Source organism: Rhincodon typus, chromosome 9 (assembly GCF_021869965.1).
Source record: "Rhincodon typus isolate 14 chromosome 9, sRhiTyp1.1, whole genome shotgun sequence".
Classification (NCBI taxonomy): Eukaryota; Metazoa; Chordata; class Chondrichthyes; order Orectolobiformes; family Rhincodontidae; genus Rhincodon; species Rhincodon typus.
In genome coordinates this window covers 60,747,238-60,767,012 of record NC_063340.1, presented here as the reverse complement: position 1 = coordinate 60,767,012, position 19,775 = coordinate 60,747,238, and the positions used below count along the sequence as shown (strand labels likewise).

Genomic DNA, 19,775 nt, shown 5'->3' with positions numbered 1-19,775 from the left:
TGGAACCTTAGCCCTCAGCAATAAAATGCAAAAACAGGATCTTAAAAAGAAAACTACACTGGTGCTGTTAACCATTTTCCTCCCACATTTTGTTTGGTATCTTTAACTTGCTTTTTTTCCTTAATTTAACAACATTGGACATGATGACACTTCAAAAACAAAACCTTCCTTAACTGTAATGCACTTTGCAATATCCCGAGGTCACAAAGATACTATAGCACTGCAGGTCTTTCTTTCCTAATCCAATTATCCAGTGTTTCCAAATATACACTACTTCCAGCTAAGAAAACAGAATCCCTAGTGTGGAAACAGGCCATTCAGCCCAACAAGCCCACACCAACTCTCTGAAGAGCATTCCACTCAGACTCATTCCCCTACTCTATCGCTGTAATCCTGCATTTCCTATGGCTAATTCCCTTTTACCTACACATCCCTGAAAACTACAGGGAATTTAGCACAATCAATCCATCTAACCTGCCCATCTTTGGGCTGTGGGAGGAAACCAGAGGAAACCCATGCAGACATGGGGAGAACGTGCAAACCCCACATAGCCAATTGCCCAAGACTGGAATTGAACCTGGGTCCCTGGCGCTGATGCAGCAGTGCTAACCACTGGGCCATCATGCCGCTCCTTAAAAAAATGGTTTAAAATCTCTATCATGTTGCTTTCCTTGTTTCTTATTTCAGAAGTGTAAGTATATATTCAAAAATTACTCTACTGCCTTTAACTTTCATATTTCTAGCCAATTCAAAGCCCATTCCTTAACATGGTAGTGCCAACTTTTATCTGAAGTGCTTATTGCAAACAAGAATGCTTATATTGTTTTAAAAGATAAATAAAAAAATTCCCCTCCTTTCTTAAAGGTATGTATAAAAGTTAGGTATAATTCTTTGAAAAAAGGAGCCTCATGTGGTTATTTTTCAGATGTGCATGTTGGCACATTTCTTGACAAAAGGCATACAGTCATGCTTATGGACTGCACGGAGTTGCTCACTAAAGTAGTTTTCTAATTTACATTTGATCTCTCCTTCAAGTGCTACAGGCTAATCTTGAATGATGCAAGTCAGTCACAATATCGGTCCCCCCACTGGTGTGTCCAAAATACCAACGAAAGTTAGCACTGGAACTAATTAAATGAGTAGGCAGCAAAATATTGGTGTACTGCATTCATTGCAATCAACGGACATAGGTTAATTGAAGATCAGAATGCACACACTTGTTTTAGGAGCTATTGAACTTGGCTCCCATTATTACACTTTGGTGATGCGAATATACAGTTACGATGTTGCAGTCATGTTGCCTGATATTAAGATTGTTCCTAACCTCACCACTTATTAACTGTTATTCTCTACAGATGCTGCCAGCACTACTGAGCATTTCTATCGTTTATTGTTACTATGATGAAAACAAAAGCATTCATGCTTCTTAATGCTTCCAGCAAACATGTCCAACATAGAAAACATAATGTGGAAGAAAGATGTCCAATTACATGCAACTAAAGTTTGAAAAGATAACATCAGCTAAGTGAAATAACAGAGCTTAACTGAACAAAAAAATCCTTTTAAGTTTTTTCCATAAAAATCAACAACCACACCATGTCAATACTGCAAATCACCAGGGAAATGTCAAATAAAAGAGCACTGAGCTCTATTTTATTCGAAAGATAGCAGCCACATGCAAAGATGAAAGTAAAATAAATTTCTGTAACTGGTGACCGTGATAGAAGCCAAGTTGTCAAAGTTCAAGGAAGTAAAACCTGAATGAACTCTGTTCTGGATTCCATCAACATCCTGAGAATTGTTATAGTTGAACTGCAATATCTAAAGGGTTATCTTTGTTTTAACATTGAATGATATATATTGAGCAGTCACTGCATTCCTGAAAGATTATTAACCAACAGCTTAGACAAAAGGGGTCGAAACCCAGGATCAATAAGTTTAATGGACCTCTTAGGTACACAGTATGTGTTGAGGAGTTATTTTTGATGTTTGTTTATGGGGTGTTGGGCATCACTGGCTAAGTCAACATTTATTGAACATCCTTAATTTCACATGAAAATGTGGTGAACTGCCTGCATGAACCATTGCATTCCCTGAAGTGTAGGTACATTCAGTGCTGTTAGGAAGAGGCAGTGATGTACATCCAAGTCAGATGGTGTGTAGCATGGAGTAGAATTTGCAGGTGGTAGCATCCCATGTATTGGATGCTTTTATCCTTCTAGATGGTGGAGTTCGAAGGTTTCCATGGTGTTGTTGGAGGAACCTTGAGTGGCTGCAGTGCGTCTTATAGATAGTACACAAAGCTAGTACCACGGTTCATTGAAGGAGTGAAAGTTGAGGGTGGAGAGTGGGGGTGCCAATTAAATGGGTTACTTTGTCTTGCATGTGTTGAGCTATAAGTATTGCTCAAGCTGCACAAATCCATTACAGTTGCGATTTCTGACTTGTATATGGTGGACAGGCATTGAGGAGGAGGACGACTTCCAATTAGTCGTAAAGTCAAAAATTGCTGAAGTGTTCTTAAATATTAAAACTTTTAAGAGTGGATATGGATGTGAAATCAGATTGTAGGTGTCAATCTTAGGACAATCCCATTCACCAACTTATCCTTTCAAATGTTAATTAACCTAAAAATTCAAATGATTAAACTAAAAATACAAATGCATTAGAAACATATTTTAAATGTGACCAAATGTTACATGTAGCTAGAATTTCACACAAAAAAAATCAGAGTAGGACACTTCAGAAAGGAGAAAACCAAATTTCAAATATAATGCCATTGGAAATGCTTCAGGTCAAACAGGTAAAAGAACTGTCCCAAAAATTGAAACATTGAGCTAAAGATGCAGCTTCAGTATTAGTCATCATTAAATTATTTTTCTTTCCTATTATGTCCATTTCACCAACCCTGAAAAAAAAACTTTGTTGATCAATTTTACTTCAAAAATACTAAGAATACCATTTTCTGCTTAGCCTGCTGCCTCACAGTGCCAGTGACCCGGGTTCGATTCCAGCCTCGGGCGACTGTCTGTGTGGAGTTTGCACATTCTCCCCGTGTCTGTGTGGGTTTCCTCTGGGTGCTTCAGTTTCCTCCAGCAGTCCAAAGATGTGCAGGGTAGGTGGATTAGCCATGCTAAATTTCCCTTGGTGCCCAGGGATGTTTAGGTTAGGTGGGTTAGACATGGAAAACGCAGGGGTAGGAGAATGGGTCTGGGTGGGATGCTCTTCGGACAGGCGGTGTGGACTTGTTGGGCTGAATGGCCTGTTTTCACCCTGTAGGGATTCTATGATTCTAACAATGCAAACTGTATTAGGCTTTTCATTTCATCTACTCATTTAAGATAAACCAGTACATTACTCGTCGTGTGTGGAAGTAGAACAGAACCTATTTTAGCAAATAACCCCGGAATTAGAAAAGATAGACTGGACAACCATTTCATAACAGTTCAAAACTCGTCTGAAGATCAGCTTGAGTCACATAGTGATTGGAGAGATACGAATTAATGGAATTTCTGCAAATTAGCTTTGAAAATTGAAAGTGAAATGTTTTTGAGAGGATGAACCTGATCAGTGAGAACAGCCTTGGGTGAGGCAATAAAATTACGTTGTAGGGCCAAGGCCTTTGATGAAGGATAGAAGGTTACATGGGTCAAGAAACTAATTGCAGGTGAACACCATAAAAGGCAGGTATTTCAATCCATTGTTTAAACAAAGAATGCAAATTTTTATAAAACATTTTGCAATAAAGTGGATCTTCATGGGGCCAGTGTCTCCAGATAGTGTGTTATATCTGGTTTTAAAGTCCTGATTAAATGCAACTTACCATATTGGATGTAAAAGATTTTGAATAAAAACATATAATTGGTACAATCTACTACAAAATTCTACTTTCCCTTTACATTAACTATTTATGATTTTCAGATTATGATTCCTTATTTTCAATGAAATATGATCACCCCTTAGAATAAACTAAAAAGGTCTTTTGAGATCTGAAAGTCCTTGTGTAATAAATAGTGGGGTCAGAGTATTTTTTTATAAAACTCATTTTTGTGTTAAATTATAACTTTCCTTGCCAAAATATAAATTGTAGTGAATAATGTACTAGACATCCTGGTTAGAAATTTCAACAAGTCTGTGTGAAAATGGTCTCAAGACATAACATTTTACTATTACCCTTGGAGTCTAGTACAGTGGCCAGGAGTCTTACGTAAATGACATTATCTGGCAACCATAATATTCACTTATTTCTCACTGTTGAATGCAGCGAAATGACAATTTTAACCACAGGTACTGGTATTGCTTTACAGCAAATGAAAATGTTCCAAACTGCACATTAAAAGAAATGGCAAATGTTGTTAACAAAGACTGTCAACTTAAAAAGTTATTTTTTAAGTTAACAGCATTACATAGGTAGGCATGAACTTACATTAGGAACTAGCATTAGGTATGTTGGATTATTGTGCCAAAATGAATAAACAACGATGTGTCAAAGTACCTTGCAATTACTCCACGACTTAGTTTGGCAGGAAAGCAACAGATGTTCTAGCATGTCAGATGGCCATTTTGAGAAAGATAACACTGGGAAGGCTAACTTAGCAATAGGAACGATCACATACTATCTACATTTTTTGCCTTAAGTACTTCTTTCTTAAAAAGAATGATCATGGGGGAAATTGTCAATGAGAAAACCATACAAGATTGGAAATAAAAATATGGAATGGAAACAAACAGTAGAGGTGGTGACATTTCAAAGTAAGAAGAGCAGAAAGAAATTCCTTTTCTGCATGCTAAAGGAGGTGAGGATACAAATCCTTGTGAAAGTTGAGAAAAACAAAAAGGTAATGGTGAGCTTGATCAGATTTTAGATGACACTGTGATAAGAGCTTTAGCTGTAATTCTGAGTGCTACAGATAGGTAAACCAGCCAAGGTCCCATTAGATTACTTTCTCAATAGAGACAGACAACTGGTGGTGGGTTAACTGTAAGGTCACCACACCTCAGCCAAGGGGAGAGGTTGAGAAGGAGAGTCCTTCATGGTAATCTCAGCTGGTGCAGGAATTGAAACCACGCTTTGGCATCACTTTGCATTGCAAACCACCCATCCAGCCAACTGTATTAACCGACTCTCTGTACTGCAATATAGAAAGGATAGAAAAGTAATTGAAAATATGCAATGTTATTTAAAATGCTGTGATGAAAGATATTTAATATATATTTTGCGTTTTGAATTTTGAAATAATGGAAGATGGATGTGATTCAGTTTTGAGCAGGCTTTTCTTTGGAACAGATCAAAAAGTCATTCGGAACAGTGACATAAGCTAATCAGTTCCAGAAAAAAAAAAGCCCGTGACCACAGTCAAGTGCCTGGCAGAGACCCTGCAGTATTAATGGATCAGTTTACAACAGACTAGAAAATCATTGTTTAGTTTTGACTTTAGAACAGAAGCTTCAAGGTATTCATTTGAACAGGAATTCAGTTCAGAGGGGACGATTTTTTTCTGGTAGGAAAGTCAGGCTTTTAATCCAGGGCAACCAGTGAAGTCGTTCAATTTTTGGGTTTTCTAAGCTAGGAGAACATAGTGAAAACGTTTAGCCACCAGTATTGAGAAAGCTTCATGTTAGCAGACTTGGAAAGAAATTGTAAAACTGTCACTGCAGTCCAAGGAAAAACAACTGGAAGAATTTAGTTTAGTAAATCACAAATGGTATGGATAGGGTGAACAGCCAAGGTCTTTTTGCTAGGGTGGGGGTAGTCTAAAAACTACAGCACACAGGTTTAAGATGAAAGGGGAAAGATTTAAAAGGGACCCAAATGGCAACTTTTTCACGCAGATGGTGGTGTGTGTATGGAACAATCTACCAGAGGAAGTGGTGGAGGCAGGTACAAGGACAACATTTAAAAGTCATCTGGTTGGGACAATAAATAGGAAGGGTTTAAAGGGATATGGACCAAATGCTGACAAAAGGGACTAGGCCAGTTTGGGCTGTCTAGTCAGCACAGACAAGTTGGACCAAAGGGTCTGTTTCCATGTGGTATGACTATAAAAACTTAAGAGTTCAGATAGAAGTGAAATTTGTCAGGAATTGGATATCTGTAAGAGGACAATGTTGGGAATAGATTGAACCTTTGTGTTGCTGCTTTTGTTAAGATCTATATAGCTCTAACTATAGCGGTGTTATTTTCTGTTAAAGGAACATCTGCAACCTTGTGTGACAATGCTTTACCGGCTAACCACCAGGTTACTAAAAGCAAAAAAATTAACATGATAAATTATCAAGCTACGCTTTATTCTAGAATAAAATTTGTCTGGCAGTATCATCTCAGATCTTTACATTAACAAGAATAAGGGATTTCAATTATGAAGGAGGTCTGGATAAATTGGGGCATCTTCACAAAGCTGAGAAGTTTGAAAAGTAATCTAACAAATGTTCATGTTTATGAAAGATTATGGTCAGGTAAATACTTATTTACTTGCAAACAAAAGCAATCAATTATGAGGATACAAGGTTAAGCTCACAAAGAAGGGAGATTAGAAAATTTTACATATAAAGGTGGGAATAATGTCGAATCTCCAAGACAAATTTAATAGAAATTGTTTTAAAAATGAATTAAACTGTTGCATGGAAACAGGGTCCATTAAACGGTAGACAAAGAAAACTGAAGACTGAAACCAGACAAGTTGGATCAGGGGAAGATGAACATCAAAACAAACCTAACTGGCCTTGTGGCCGAGATAGTAGGAACTGCCGATGCTGGAGAATCTGAGATAACAAGGTGTAGAATTGGATGAACACAGCAGGCCAAGTAGCATCAGAGGGGCTTCGCAGTAGGGTTAAAATTGTTACAGAGATAGTAGGAACTGCCTTGTGGCCATTGTCTTTACTCCAACTTTCAATAATTTGCTACTTGTGCATAGTTAATTGGATGCTGAATTATCAATCAAGTAATCCAATTTAGAGATTTAAAAAATGCATTATTTCCCCCAATAGAAAACAGTTTAGAAAAACACTATTTTCATTCTTTTCTGCATTGTTACAGTTTTGCAGCGAGAGAGAGAGAGAGTGCGAGAGCGCGCGAAGGGGTGTGGTGCAGAGAGAGCGAGGAGGCCAGAAAGACAGACAAAGGTCAGGCAGGGGGGCAGACAGAGCGAGAGAGAGAGATGGGGCGGGGGGTGGGGCAGAGAAAGTGAGATGGATAGAGAGAAAGGGGGGGGGGGGGAGAGAGAGCGAGAGAGGGGTGGGTTGTGGGGGTCCACAGCAGGAGAGCGAGAGCGAGAGAGAGAGAGGGGGAGAGAGACAGACAGAGAGAGAGAGAGAGAGAGAGACAGACACAGACACAGACAGGGAGAGAGAGAGAGAGAAAGACAGGGAGAGAGAGAGACGGGAGAGAGAGAGAGAGAGAGAGACAGAGAGAGAGACACAGAGACAGACAGACAGGGGGAGAGAGAGAGAGGAGAGAGACAGACAGGGAGAGAGAGAGAAAGACAGGGGGAGAGAGAGAGAGAGAGAAAGAGAGAGACAGGGGGAGAGAGACAGAGACAGAGACAGAGACAGAGACAGAGACAGAGACAGAGACAGGGGGAGAGGGAGAGAGAGAGAGACAGAGACAGACAGACAGAGACAGAAACAGACAGACAGACAGAGAGAGAGACAGACAGAGAGAGAGAGAGACAGACAGGGAGAGAGAGAAAGAGACAGGGGGAGAGGGAGAGAGAGAGAGATAGAGATAGAAAAAAGGAGAGAGAGAGATAGAGAGTGAGAGAAAAGATGGGAGAGAGGGAATGGCAAAGAGACATTTTCAAATCAATGACTCAGCTCTGAAACTGATTGAATTATTCAAGGGAAATTCATGAATTGCACAAGGAAAGTACTGTGCTATAATTGGAACTACACTAAGAAGCTGGTCAAGCTTAGATTCTAAACATCATGAAGTCTAATGTGAATGCCATTCCTAAAATCTGATCGGCATGATAACCGAGACATGGGAATCTCTTTCTGATATTTCTTCAGCAACAGGTCCTGTAATCCAATCTTGCAGTAAGTTACTAAACCCAGTTGCCTAGAGGCAAGTATGTGCTACAAATTTGATACAAGTATTAGAAAAAATACAATAAATCAACAGTAGAATCTATAAATTCACATAGCAGCTTTGTTTACATGACAGAAGTGCCAACTTCTGAAATTTGATGAGCTAGCACTGTCAGCCAGGTATCTGGTACCGTGACTGGCTCTACTGCAATGAGAAGTATGTCAGGTTCCACGAAATTGATTGTAATAAGGGACTTTCTAGTCACGAGCATAGACCGATGTTTCTGCAGCCATCAGAGATACCTTAGGATGGCCTAATGACCCTGGCACCAGGGAGACAAAGATGTGTTGGAGCAGGTGCAGAATATTCTGAAAGGGGAATGACCAGCTGGAGGTCATTGAAAAAGTTGGTATCAATGGTAGGGAAAAGGATGAGGTTCTGCAGAGAGAATATAGAAAACTAGGCAGGAAGTTATAAAGTAAGTCCTTGAGGGTAGTAATATCTGGACTATTACCAGTGCCGTGGGCTACAGTGAATAGAAATAGGAGGATAGAGCAGATGACTATGTAGCTGAGGACCTGGTGTAAGGGGAAAGGACTCATGTTTTTGGACAATTGGGATCTCTCATACTGGTCTTTTCTACCCCTGAAGAGTGATGGTTCTACCTGAATTTGAAGGGGACCAGTATCCTCAAGGGAAAATTTGCTAGTGCCACATGGGAGGTTTTAAACTAGGGGAGTAGGGGTGTTGGAAGAGACAAAAGCAATTGTGAGAAAAAAAAGAGTAAAGGCTGAGGCTAGTACAGTAGAGAAGGGGAGCAAGTCTAATAATCAAGGCAGATAACAGCTTGACAGATAATGAGGTAAGACTAATAAATTAAACTGCACTTAGTTCAGTGCAAGAGGCCTGACAGGTATGGCAGATGAACTTAGGGGATGGTCGGGAACATGGGACTCGGGTATTACAGCTTTTACAGAAATGTGGCACATAGATGGACAGGACTGGTAGTTTAATTTTCCATGGTATAGGTGCTATAGGAAGGATAGAAAATAGGGCAAGCGAGGAGAGGGTGTGGTGGATTTGATTAGAGTTAACATTACAGTTGTACTGAGGAGGATATTCCTGGGAGAACATCCAGTGAAGTTATATGGGTGGAACTACGAAATAAGAAAGGGATGATCACTTTGTTGGGAGTGTATTATAGGTCCCCCAATAGAAAGCAGGAAATTGAGAAGCAAATATATAAAAGGAGATCTCAGGTATCTGTAAGAACATTAGGGTTGTAATGGCAGGGGATTTTAACTGTCCAAACATAGACTCGGACTGACATAGTGTTAAGGGCTTGGATGGGGAGGAATTGTTAATTGTGTACAAGAAAATTTTCTTACTCAATATATGTGGATGCGCCTACTAGAGAAGAAGCAGTACTTCATCTTCTGTTGGGAAATAAGGCAGGGCAAGTGACTGAGGTGTCAGTGGGGGAGCATTTTGGGCAGCTGATCATTATTCTATTAGTTCTTAAATAGTTACGGAAAAGGATAGACCTGACCCAAAGGTTAAAGTTCTAAATTGGGTAAGGCCAATTTTGACAGCATTAGACAGGAACTTGCAAAAATTGATTGGGGAGGCTATTCACACATAAAAGGGATGGTTGGAAAGTGGTATGTCTTTACAAATGAGATAACAAGAGTTCAGAAATAGTACGTTCCTGTTAGTGCGAAGGGCAAAATTGGTAGGTGTAGGGAATTCTGGATGACTAGAGAAATTGAGGCTCTGGTCAAGAAAAAAGGAGGTATTCACAGCTGGGATCAAGTGAATCCCTAGAAGAGTATAAAGGACAGTAGGAGTATATTTAAGAGGGAATTCAGGAGGCTAAAAGGTTACATGAGATTGCTTTGGCAAAAGGAGTTAAGGAGAATCCAAAGAGATTCTATAAAAACATTAAAAGCAAAAGAGCAACTAGGGAGAGACCAGGGCCCCTTAAAGATTAGTGTGGTCATCTACTTTTGGAAGCACAAGAGATGGATGAGATACTAAACAAATATTTTGCATTAGTATTTACAGTGGAGAAAGATTTGGAAGCTAGGGAACTTGAAGAAATAAATCTTGATGTCTTGAAAAGAGTTCATGATATTGGAGAGGAGGTGCCGGCAGTATTAAAATGCATAAAGGTGGATAAATCCCCAGGACCTGATCAGACCTTTCCCAGAATATTGTGGGTATCTAGGGAAGAGATTGCTGGGCCCCTTGCTGAGATATTTGTATCGACAACCCATGGGTGAATTGCCAGCAGACTGGAAGTTGGCTAATGAAGTTATTCAAGAAAGGCTATAATGAAAAGCTGGGAACTGTAGACCAGTGAACCTTACATCAGTGTTGGGTAAGTTGTCAGAGGGGATTCTGAGGGACTGGATTTACATGCATTTGTAAAGGCAAGGACCGATTAGGGATAGTCAGCACAGGTGTGCATGGGAAATCGAGTCTCACGAACTTGGAGTTTTTTGAAAAGGTGATAAAGAAGATTGATGAAGGCAGAGATGTAGATGCTGTCTATATGAACTTCAGCAAAACATTCGGCAAGGTTCCGCATCGTAGACTGATTAGCAATGTTAGCTCACATGGAGAGCTAGCAAACTGGATACAAAATTGGCTTGAAGGTAGGAGACAGAGGGTGGTGGTGGAGGATCATTTTTCAGACTGGAGGCCTGTGATCAGCGATGTGCCACAAAAATCAGTGCTGGGTCTGTTGCTTTTCGTCATTTATATAAACAATTTCGATGTGAACATAGGAGGTATGGTTAGTAAGTTTACAGATGACACCGAAATAGGCGGCATGGTGGACATAGAAGATTACCTCAGAGTACATAGGGACCTTGATCAGTTGGGCCGATGAGCCAAGGAGTGGCAGATAGAGTATAATTTAGATAAACGTGAGGCATTGCATTTTGGTAAGTTAATGGTAAGTTGCCGCAAAAGAGAGACTTTGGGATGCAGGGGCATAATCCCTTGAAAGTGGGGTCACAAGTAGATAGAGTAGTGAAGGCAGCATTTGGCATGGTTGCATTCATCGTTCAGAACACTGGATATGGGAGTTGGAATGTCATGTTGCAGCTTGACAACATGTGCATTAAAAACATTAGCCGTAATTTTAAACCTGTGGACAAGAGCAAGAATTGCATACTCTACTCTAGGAGGCATCAGCTGGTGTTATAGCACAAGTGGGTCTCAGAACACCTGCAAATATTGACACTTTCTCAGGGGTTCTCTGACCTAAATACGAGGCTAGGTGTCAACAGGTACAAAAAAAAAACCCACAGCTAATGGACTCAAGGACTACGGTTTCAACAGCAGCGGAGACCAATAATGACATGGGCAACAACTGTAGTGAAATGATGATTAAACCACACTGAATTTAATGGGAACGTCAGGTTACAGCAAGAAAACTACTGAGCTTGTCCACTGGATTGAAAACCTAGCTAAAATAGCAGTTTTTTCAAAAACCTTCATTCACTGGGTGCAGACATCCAAATTGTGACCCGAAGACACTGGAAAATTTGTAATATCTGGAGTAAAAATATGAACGTCTTGCCACTTTAGAAGAAGAATCTGTAGCTCGATTATGTTAAAATTTAAAAATAAACCTGCTGCTTTGTAATTCTGATGTTGACTTAAGAATTGAAGTCATCAAAATTCAATGACTGTTCAACTGGAAGCTTAATCACCAACTGTCACTTGTGTACGAGCTGCTTTCAACCTCCAAATGCACCATTACAGTAGACAAAGTATCACTCTGTCTCAAGAAATTAAGGTGAGAAGTGCACATCATTCTGTGGATGGGCCCCCTGCCCTGATTTCAGGTTGTCCTACATAAAAGATGATCCCATCCATTTCTAAAAACTCTCAGCTCTAGCTCCGACTGTCCCTGGATCATTTACAAGTCCTGCACCAGAGCTGCAGTAACAAATCAGAACTACAGCAATACAATTTGCACATTTCATTCAAAAGTAAAGTGCTCACACACAACCAGCACTGAGTGACGAGAGAACGTTCTATTGAACTATCGGAAACAAAAAAAGAAACTGCTGGAAAAACTGATCAGGTCTTGCAGCATCTGTGCAGAGAAAACGGAGTTAACGTTTCAGGTTCTTCAGTTCTTTTTCAGTTTTTTAGGTAGTCTGAAGGAGGGTCACTGGACTCGAAATGTTAACCCTGTTCTCTCCACAGATGCTGCTAGACCTGAGATTTTCCAGCAATTTGGTTCTGTTTCTGATTTCCAGCATCCGCAGTTCTTTTGGGCTTTTCTATTGGGCTGTGACTGGCAGCACTACAAGCAACACACATGTAGTGCCAACATTGAAAATGGTACAGGCAAAACAAACACAGCAGAAAAACAACACTTTTGGCAAAGCTGTATGCAACCTGCTCCCAATGCTTTTGATGGTGCGATTTATCTTCCAGCAGGCTTTCTCTGGCCACTTGGAGACTGATGATGATCCAGAGAGATTCCTGGCCATTCCAGGTGAGTTGGTAATATAAACAAGACTTGAAGTGGTCAGCCAATCACCTTGATCACAGCAGCTTGAGGTACAGGAGATTCTAATGTCTCAACTACACCGGCAGAGGCTTGACGGTCTCCTGGCCAAAACTAGTAGGAAACCGTTGGCAGGCAGAAGAGTGGAATGTCCAGCAGCAGGAAGTTACTGCCAAGATCTGAAATGAATAGTTATCATAATACTGAGAAAAGTGGTTGAGAATTGGAAAAAAAGGAAGTGTCCTTACATTTGGGACCTCTTTTAACCTGGCCCCTTAAATTGTTTTTGCAAGAAAGTCACAACGGCTTCTTTTTAAACTAGTAGTCAGATCCCAATATTGTCATTGGACATGATTGGCTTATTTAGTGAAGGACCACAAAAGACTCTCATTTAGTCCGTGCTTGTTTTGGTGAAGAGGCCAAGATCAGAGTCGGCAGGAAGAAAGGAGTTGTTCAGCCAGTAAGGCCTAAAGTGGCTTTGATTGCCTGTATGTCTAGTTTCCATGCAGTGTAAGGTTAAAATCCAGCTGTGAATGGTCTTAAGAATGTAATAGTAATGTATCTGAGAGCGGAATAGTGTTCATAACATTGCACAATGCATTAAAAATAACGGGGTATCTTCTAAACAACGTATGATTTTCTCTGGCACAGCCACAAGTAATTAAATTTAATTCTTGCTAGAAGTAACAAAACATTTCCCCCCCCTCTTCCCTCTCAAAGATAAACAAATGGGGAGCTTTTCATATTGAGCAATATATTGATCTTTTCAATACTGCTAAAGTGGTTTTCAACAGCAAAAATACCTGAGATATTGCCAAGCCTGATATATCTTGCCCTTAGTGACACAGGAGACAAGTGAAGACACTCAATAAGCTTGAAAAGATCTAGAACATTTGATTGGCACTATATCCTCCAACATTCACATCCTCTACCACCACTTAATCATTGAATCATAGAACCCTACAGTGAGGAAGCAGGCCATTCAGCCTATCAAGTCTTCCCCTCTGAAGAGCATCCCAACCAGAACTCCCCCACCCTATCCCCATAACCCTGCATTTCCCATGGCCAATCCATCTAACCAGCACATCTTTGGACTGTGGGAGAAAATCAGAGCACCTGGAGGAAACCCAGGCAGACACAGGGACAACCCGACACAGACATCACCAAGGCTGAAAATGAACCTGGGTCCCTGGCGCTGTGAAGCAACAGTGCTAACCACTGAGCCTACCATCTACAAAATGAACACCAGCAAGTCACCAACACACCTTACACAGCACATTCCAAATTCACTACCACTACCATTTGGAAGGACAAAGGCAGCAAAATATACAGTGTTTCCCCTCCAATTCACTCATCACCCTGATTTGAAAATATGTTGCCATTGCTTCACAGCAAATGGGTCAAAATCCAGCAAAGCCCACATGCCTTGAATCAAGGCATTTTAAAAAATATTGCTACTCCTTACAGGAGAAGGACATCAAGTCTGACTCTCACTGTGCTGAATTCCTTGACTGTAATCTTGGGTTGCAGAACAGATGGTCTAAACGATACTTGGGTTGGGCAATAAATGCTAGCCCAGCCTGTGAAGTCCAGATTTCCTGAATGAATTTAAGCTACAATCCATTATAGTGCAATTTCTTTCTCAAGGAAAAACTTGAGCGTTGAGAGTTAGATGGTCTTTTGCCCACTGTTGCTCTCATTTATGGGCAATGCACAGGCAAATTGTTTAAATTTAAACTAAGTCCTTAAAGTAAGTTCTACAAACAAGCTCAACTTGTACCGGCAAATGGCTATTTTCTAAGCTATGAAATGACGCTCATGACCAGAATAAATAAATTCTTCCTTGCAGGACAATACTTGTGCTTGTCTGACATCTTTTTTTTCCTTTTTCTTAGCACAGTCTCTACATTCACTTCTTAAATTTTCTGGTTCAAAACAATTCCAAATACGAACATCATGTTGTAAGTTAAAACAGCATTAAAGACAGAGGTTTCAACCAAATTAAGATGCATCAACTATTATTCAGTTCCTCAAATTTTAATTAGCCTTTTGTTAGGCAACAAGAAAAACAGCATAGACATTATTTTACTGGACTAGTAATCCAAAGAACAAAAACAAAGTTGCTGAAGAAGCTCAGCAGGTCTGGCAGCATCGGTGAAGGAAAAAACAGAGTTAACGTTTCGGGTCTGGTGATCCTTCCTCGGAACTTCCTCAGTAATCCAAAGACTCTAATGTGTGGAGATATTAAACAAACTAGAATTTTAGTTCCTAGAACATAGATAGGGGAGGGTAATTTTATTCAGGTTTTAAGGCATTAAGGTATAAAGATAGCTTCTCTCTATTTCCATTTATGAAAGGCTTGAGGGTTCAGAGGAATAAATCAAAAATTAGAGCCAGATCTTCCACTGCAGTATTAACAAACATCTTTTCAGATTACCTGATGATAGAAGTTTGGACCACTACTGAGCAAACAGCAATTGATTCCAGATTAAAGATTAACATTAGATCCAAAATGATTTTTGTTGATCAGATATTAAGGAGTATGTGGAACTATGTCTCATATCAGCCATGATCTCATTGAATAACACAACAGGCTCTATTCCTGCTCGTGCCGATGCACTCATGACACAGAGACAAAAGTTCAATTTTCACCACCTGTACTTTGCAATTTAAATTCAACTAATTAAATCAATATCGAATAAGCTAGTATTATTAATAAGGATAATAATATGCAAACATTAGACTGTCCACACAGTTCACTACTGTCCTTATCCCATTTAGTATATGCATTACTCTATACCCACAGTAATATGGTTGACTCGTCCTTTGAAATAATGTAGCACTATTCATGTAAAAGTCACAACAATACATTATATTTCAAACGAACTACAGACGTTCAAGAAGGTTATGTACCACCAGCTTCAAGAGCAATTACAGACGTCTAAGTGGACTTACAAGTCTACATCCCATGAATGAACAAAAAAGTATAGAAATTATTATTTCAACCACAAAGAAGAATGCCACATAAGCACTGATATCTCAACTAAGAATTAAAGTTTCCAAAAATAAATACAATTGATACATTGAACGAACAAAGTAGGCCATCAGTTTGGGTATAAATATTTTATTGATCCTTATTTACTGATCTATTGCACAATTCTAGAATTTTCTGTTTTTACTTTGGAGTAGAGTTTTTATCCCCCTGGTTCTTGAGGACAAGATCAGCAAATTTAAAGAATCTTTAGATAGTCACTTTACAGTGGTACAAAAACTAGCATTTTCATACTTTAATCCTAGTGAAACCTTTGATTAAAAGGCTCAACTATGAAATTGTTTGAGGATTCAAACATCTGTGTCAAATTAATAATAATTTGTTGATATGCTCTTCAAGTCACAAATATATGCAACCAAACCTTCGGTTCAAAAAATTACTAAAGCATCCAAATCATCATAGGAAGAAAAACTAATGCACAGTGCTTTTTCAAAAAAAAAAGTTAAGTTAACTTATTTCTGATATTGCTGAATTAATGTATAATCAAACAATTTTTGTTGGATATTCTTTAATTATAACTACAGCATTTCAAGTGAACAAAATCAACAAACATTTATGCATGGGTATTTACTACAAAATGTCTCACCTTTACCAGGTGACGTTTTCCTCATGGAGGCAGTCTGATCTTCAGATAGGGCTAAGCGTCTCAGTACATCAGCCAAGGCAGCTTTCAGCACTGTGATCTCATCCTCCTGCTGTTGGACCCTCAATTCAAGGGATGAAAGGCGGTCTTGGACATCTGACGTGCTTGCACCAGATATGCTATCATCTAAACAGGTAGAAAAAAAGGAACCAAAAGTCTGATGAAAATTTACAAAAGTGAATTGCAAGTAGTTATTTGGTATTGCTGTCAGAAATACTGTGCAAACTGCTCCTGTTTCAACTCAAAAATAGCAAACAACCATTCGCTGGTTCATTTCTTAGAGCAATGTCCAGAGGCAACTTGATTAGTTAAGAATTTAAATTTGGCAGTTAAGTGTCAGACATTGTTAACCAGTGCATATTCCATGTTAGTGCCTCTACCAGTGTTGACTTGTTAACCAATCAATCAGCAGATTCCTCTCTCAGTTCTTTGCCCTTTACATTAGTATTTCTTGAGAAATGACCCAATGAGTGCAGGACAAAAATCTTCAACAAAACGTCTTTTTCCAGAAATACAAAACCTAATGCATAATAAGATTTTAGAAATTAATATCCATTTTTCAGTAAGAAGTTAATAAATTAGGCTTATTACTAGAGAAGAGCCTGCAAGATGAGCCAATTGAAGCTTTGAAATGTTTGTAACAGATGAAGACAGATAATCTGGAAGAATTAAAGAACTAGGGAGATATTGGATCCAGGACTCTATCAGGCCAGAGCTCTCTCACACAAGGTGAAGAACCAGCAAAGATAGTCTGGTTCTGTAGGGGAGGCCTGACAGAATCAAATGCCCTTCATGCATACAATTGGTCATAGCTAGACTTTTCTCACAAATGAGTTTCTCGACGATCAAAGTCCTGCCAGCTAAAGATCAGTAGGTTTGTGTTTTACCAGTGTCAGCAGAGGTAGTGACACTGGCAACATTCATCCAAAGCCCAGAATCATTGACAGATTGCATACTAAAGGTGAGTGAGATTAGATAAAGCAGTGTGAAGTGAGGGTTGCAATGAGTGCCGGAAGTGATTCCTGATGATGGTCCTTTGAATGGGCACAGATGACTAACAGCAAAGAGACACTTCCACTCCCTCAAGATGTACCTGGAAAGCCCAACTGGGTTTGCCACTGCTTTTTTCCTCCCACTGTTTTCCATACACAGGAAAGCCATGTGGTCTAGATATTTTCTAATTAACCTGTTTAGGTATACATTTAATCGCTGAGCCACCATTAAACTGACATGAGCTCAAACACAATGGGTATTAATTGGTTCATTAATGAATCCTTGTGAGCCTCTTCAGCCCACTGAGTTAACACAGGGAGCTTTACCCATTAATAAGATTCACAGGGGCCTCTCCCATGATTAGTGAACACAGCTATCATGCTTCTCAGTAAGCAAGGAATATCACAGAAGACAAAAAAGATAATCTTTGGAAAAGTGTCATATTATGAGATTATGAAGATCAATTAAGAAAGATAAATTAAGTCAAGTGGTATTCTCATTCAAACAGGAAGAAACCATTTGCCTATTACAAAAAAGTCAACCAAAATTAAGTGCTTTCTTTATATTTGTATTACATTGATATAAAGCTTGTAATCTCATTGTTGGAGAATTATTTACATGCACATCATTATCTTTGGAGTCTCCAAAGATCTAAACTTGCCCATTCTTATATTCTTGGGTAGACGATGGCCTAGTAGTATTATCGCTAGACTACGAATCCAGAGACCTAAGTAATGTTCTGGAGACTTAGGTTCAAATCTTGCATAGCAGATGATGGAACCTGAATTCAATAATAATCTGGAAATAACAGTCTAATGATGACGATGGAACCATTGCTGATTGCCAGGAAAAACATATCCTTACATAGCCTACGTGACTCCAGACCCACAGCAATGTGGTTGACTCTTAACCGCCCTCTGGGTAAACAGGGATAGGCAATAAAGCAGGTGATGCCCACAACCCATGACTGAATAAAAAATGCTACTTAACGCTTTCATACAACGCACATCAAATTTCACATATATACTGCTGACACTCTGCTACCCACCATCTCTTATCCTTTCATTGTCTACATGGTGAATGTCACACCACATACCTTAGGGGGAGCCATAATTCTTCCTTGACCAAGTTTTGGATATCCTTAATATCATTTGTGGATCTATGGCAAACTTTGATTGTGTTTCTGGGAAGCACCTTAGGACATTTGACTGTGATAAATATTAAATGGTGTTGTAAATGGCACTTACACTTTAAAGGGAGTATTTGTTCAAATTACAGATCACCCTCTGCCTACATTTTCAGTATTTTTACTTTTTTTGAATAGATACTTTGATCTGTTGATTTTCTCTCAAAAAGTATTAACTTGTACTTATAGCTGAAAATCATCTGTTTATCCTATTAGCCTACCTCTGCTTTAAGTTCTTTTTATTAACTATCTGACCATGTGTCAAATTTCCTACTTCTTAGTTATCAGCCAATTTAGAGACCCTGTACCCTATGCAAAATCTACATTTTCTAAACAGGGCGACTTAAAAACGTCCCTTAAGCAGACACTTTCAATCTGCCTTCATCAGATTAATACCCATTTGCATTAACTGTATTGTCCATCTATCAACAATTTTCTTTTCAAAAAAAAAAATCATGCTGTTATACCTTCTCACAATATGTGGCTGACTTTTTCCAAGCTACTTGTAAGCCACTTTAGTGAATATCTCCTGAAAGTTCATATGGACATCCATAGTATTCCGGTCATCAATCTAGCCAATTCCTTAAAACTGTATGAAAAACTTTTAAAAACGTAAGTCAAGAAAATTTCACAGTTGCTATCCTGACTTATCCACTCATTTCCTGAATTACGAAGCCTACCCACACCTAGTACTAGACTAACTATTTTACTGTTTTCAGGTTCATCATTTACTCCCTCTTGACATTCAATTCAATGGAAAAAGAATGCATGTTTGAACAGCTTTGAGCAGTTATAGTCAAAGCCAGGGCTTGCCATGATGAAATTCCAATCAATTTCATCAGAATATTAGCCTAGGATTCTAGATTACTAGTTCAGTGATACTACATTATTGCTTTCTAGTACTTAAAGATTTTCCAATGATGATTTGTCAGTCTGTTCCTTAATTTGGACTTCCTGCCAGCTTATGTAATTGAAACATACCTCTTTTGCTCAGTGTAGTATGTATTAACTCTTGATTATCTGTTCTGACATGGAATTTAACTAAACTGTAGTCTCAGTTTCACCAACTGTCACATCAGTGACTTGCCCAAAGACATATCCTAGAATGAGAGGTGCATTTCTTTACTTACACTGAATCATGCTTAATCCAAAGCATTACTGTACAAAACTAATGTTTACTTTTGATAACTGATTTAATTATTGGATAATTTGTTTTGGACAATGGACATCCCATTAACAGAGACAACAAAGGTGCAGGGCTGGATGAACACGGCAGGCCAAGCAGCATCATAGGAGCAGAGAGGCTGACGTTTCGGGCCTAGACCCTTCGAAGGGTCTAGG

The 19,775-nt window shown here is 39.2% G+C and overlaps 1 protein-coding gene across 3 annotated transcripts in view; it reads right to left on the bottom strand.

The window, feature by feature from the left end:
- The window catches only part of LOC109936473 (EMAP like 4), a 277,428-nt gene that overhangs the window by 124,265 nt on the left and 133,388 nt on the right, over window positions 1-19,775 (bottom strand). For all 3 annotated transcript variants that reach the window (XM_048601028.1, XM_048601027.1, XM_048601029.1), the window contains exon 2: window positions 16,199-16,381. In XM_048601028.1, the coding sequence (XP_048456985.1) occupies window positions 16,199-16,381 (183 nt within the window). The remainder of the gene's footprint in view (window positions 1-16,198; window positions 16,382-19,775) is intronic.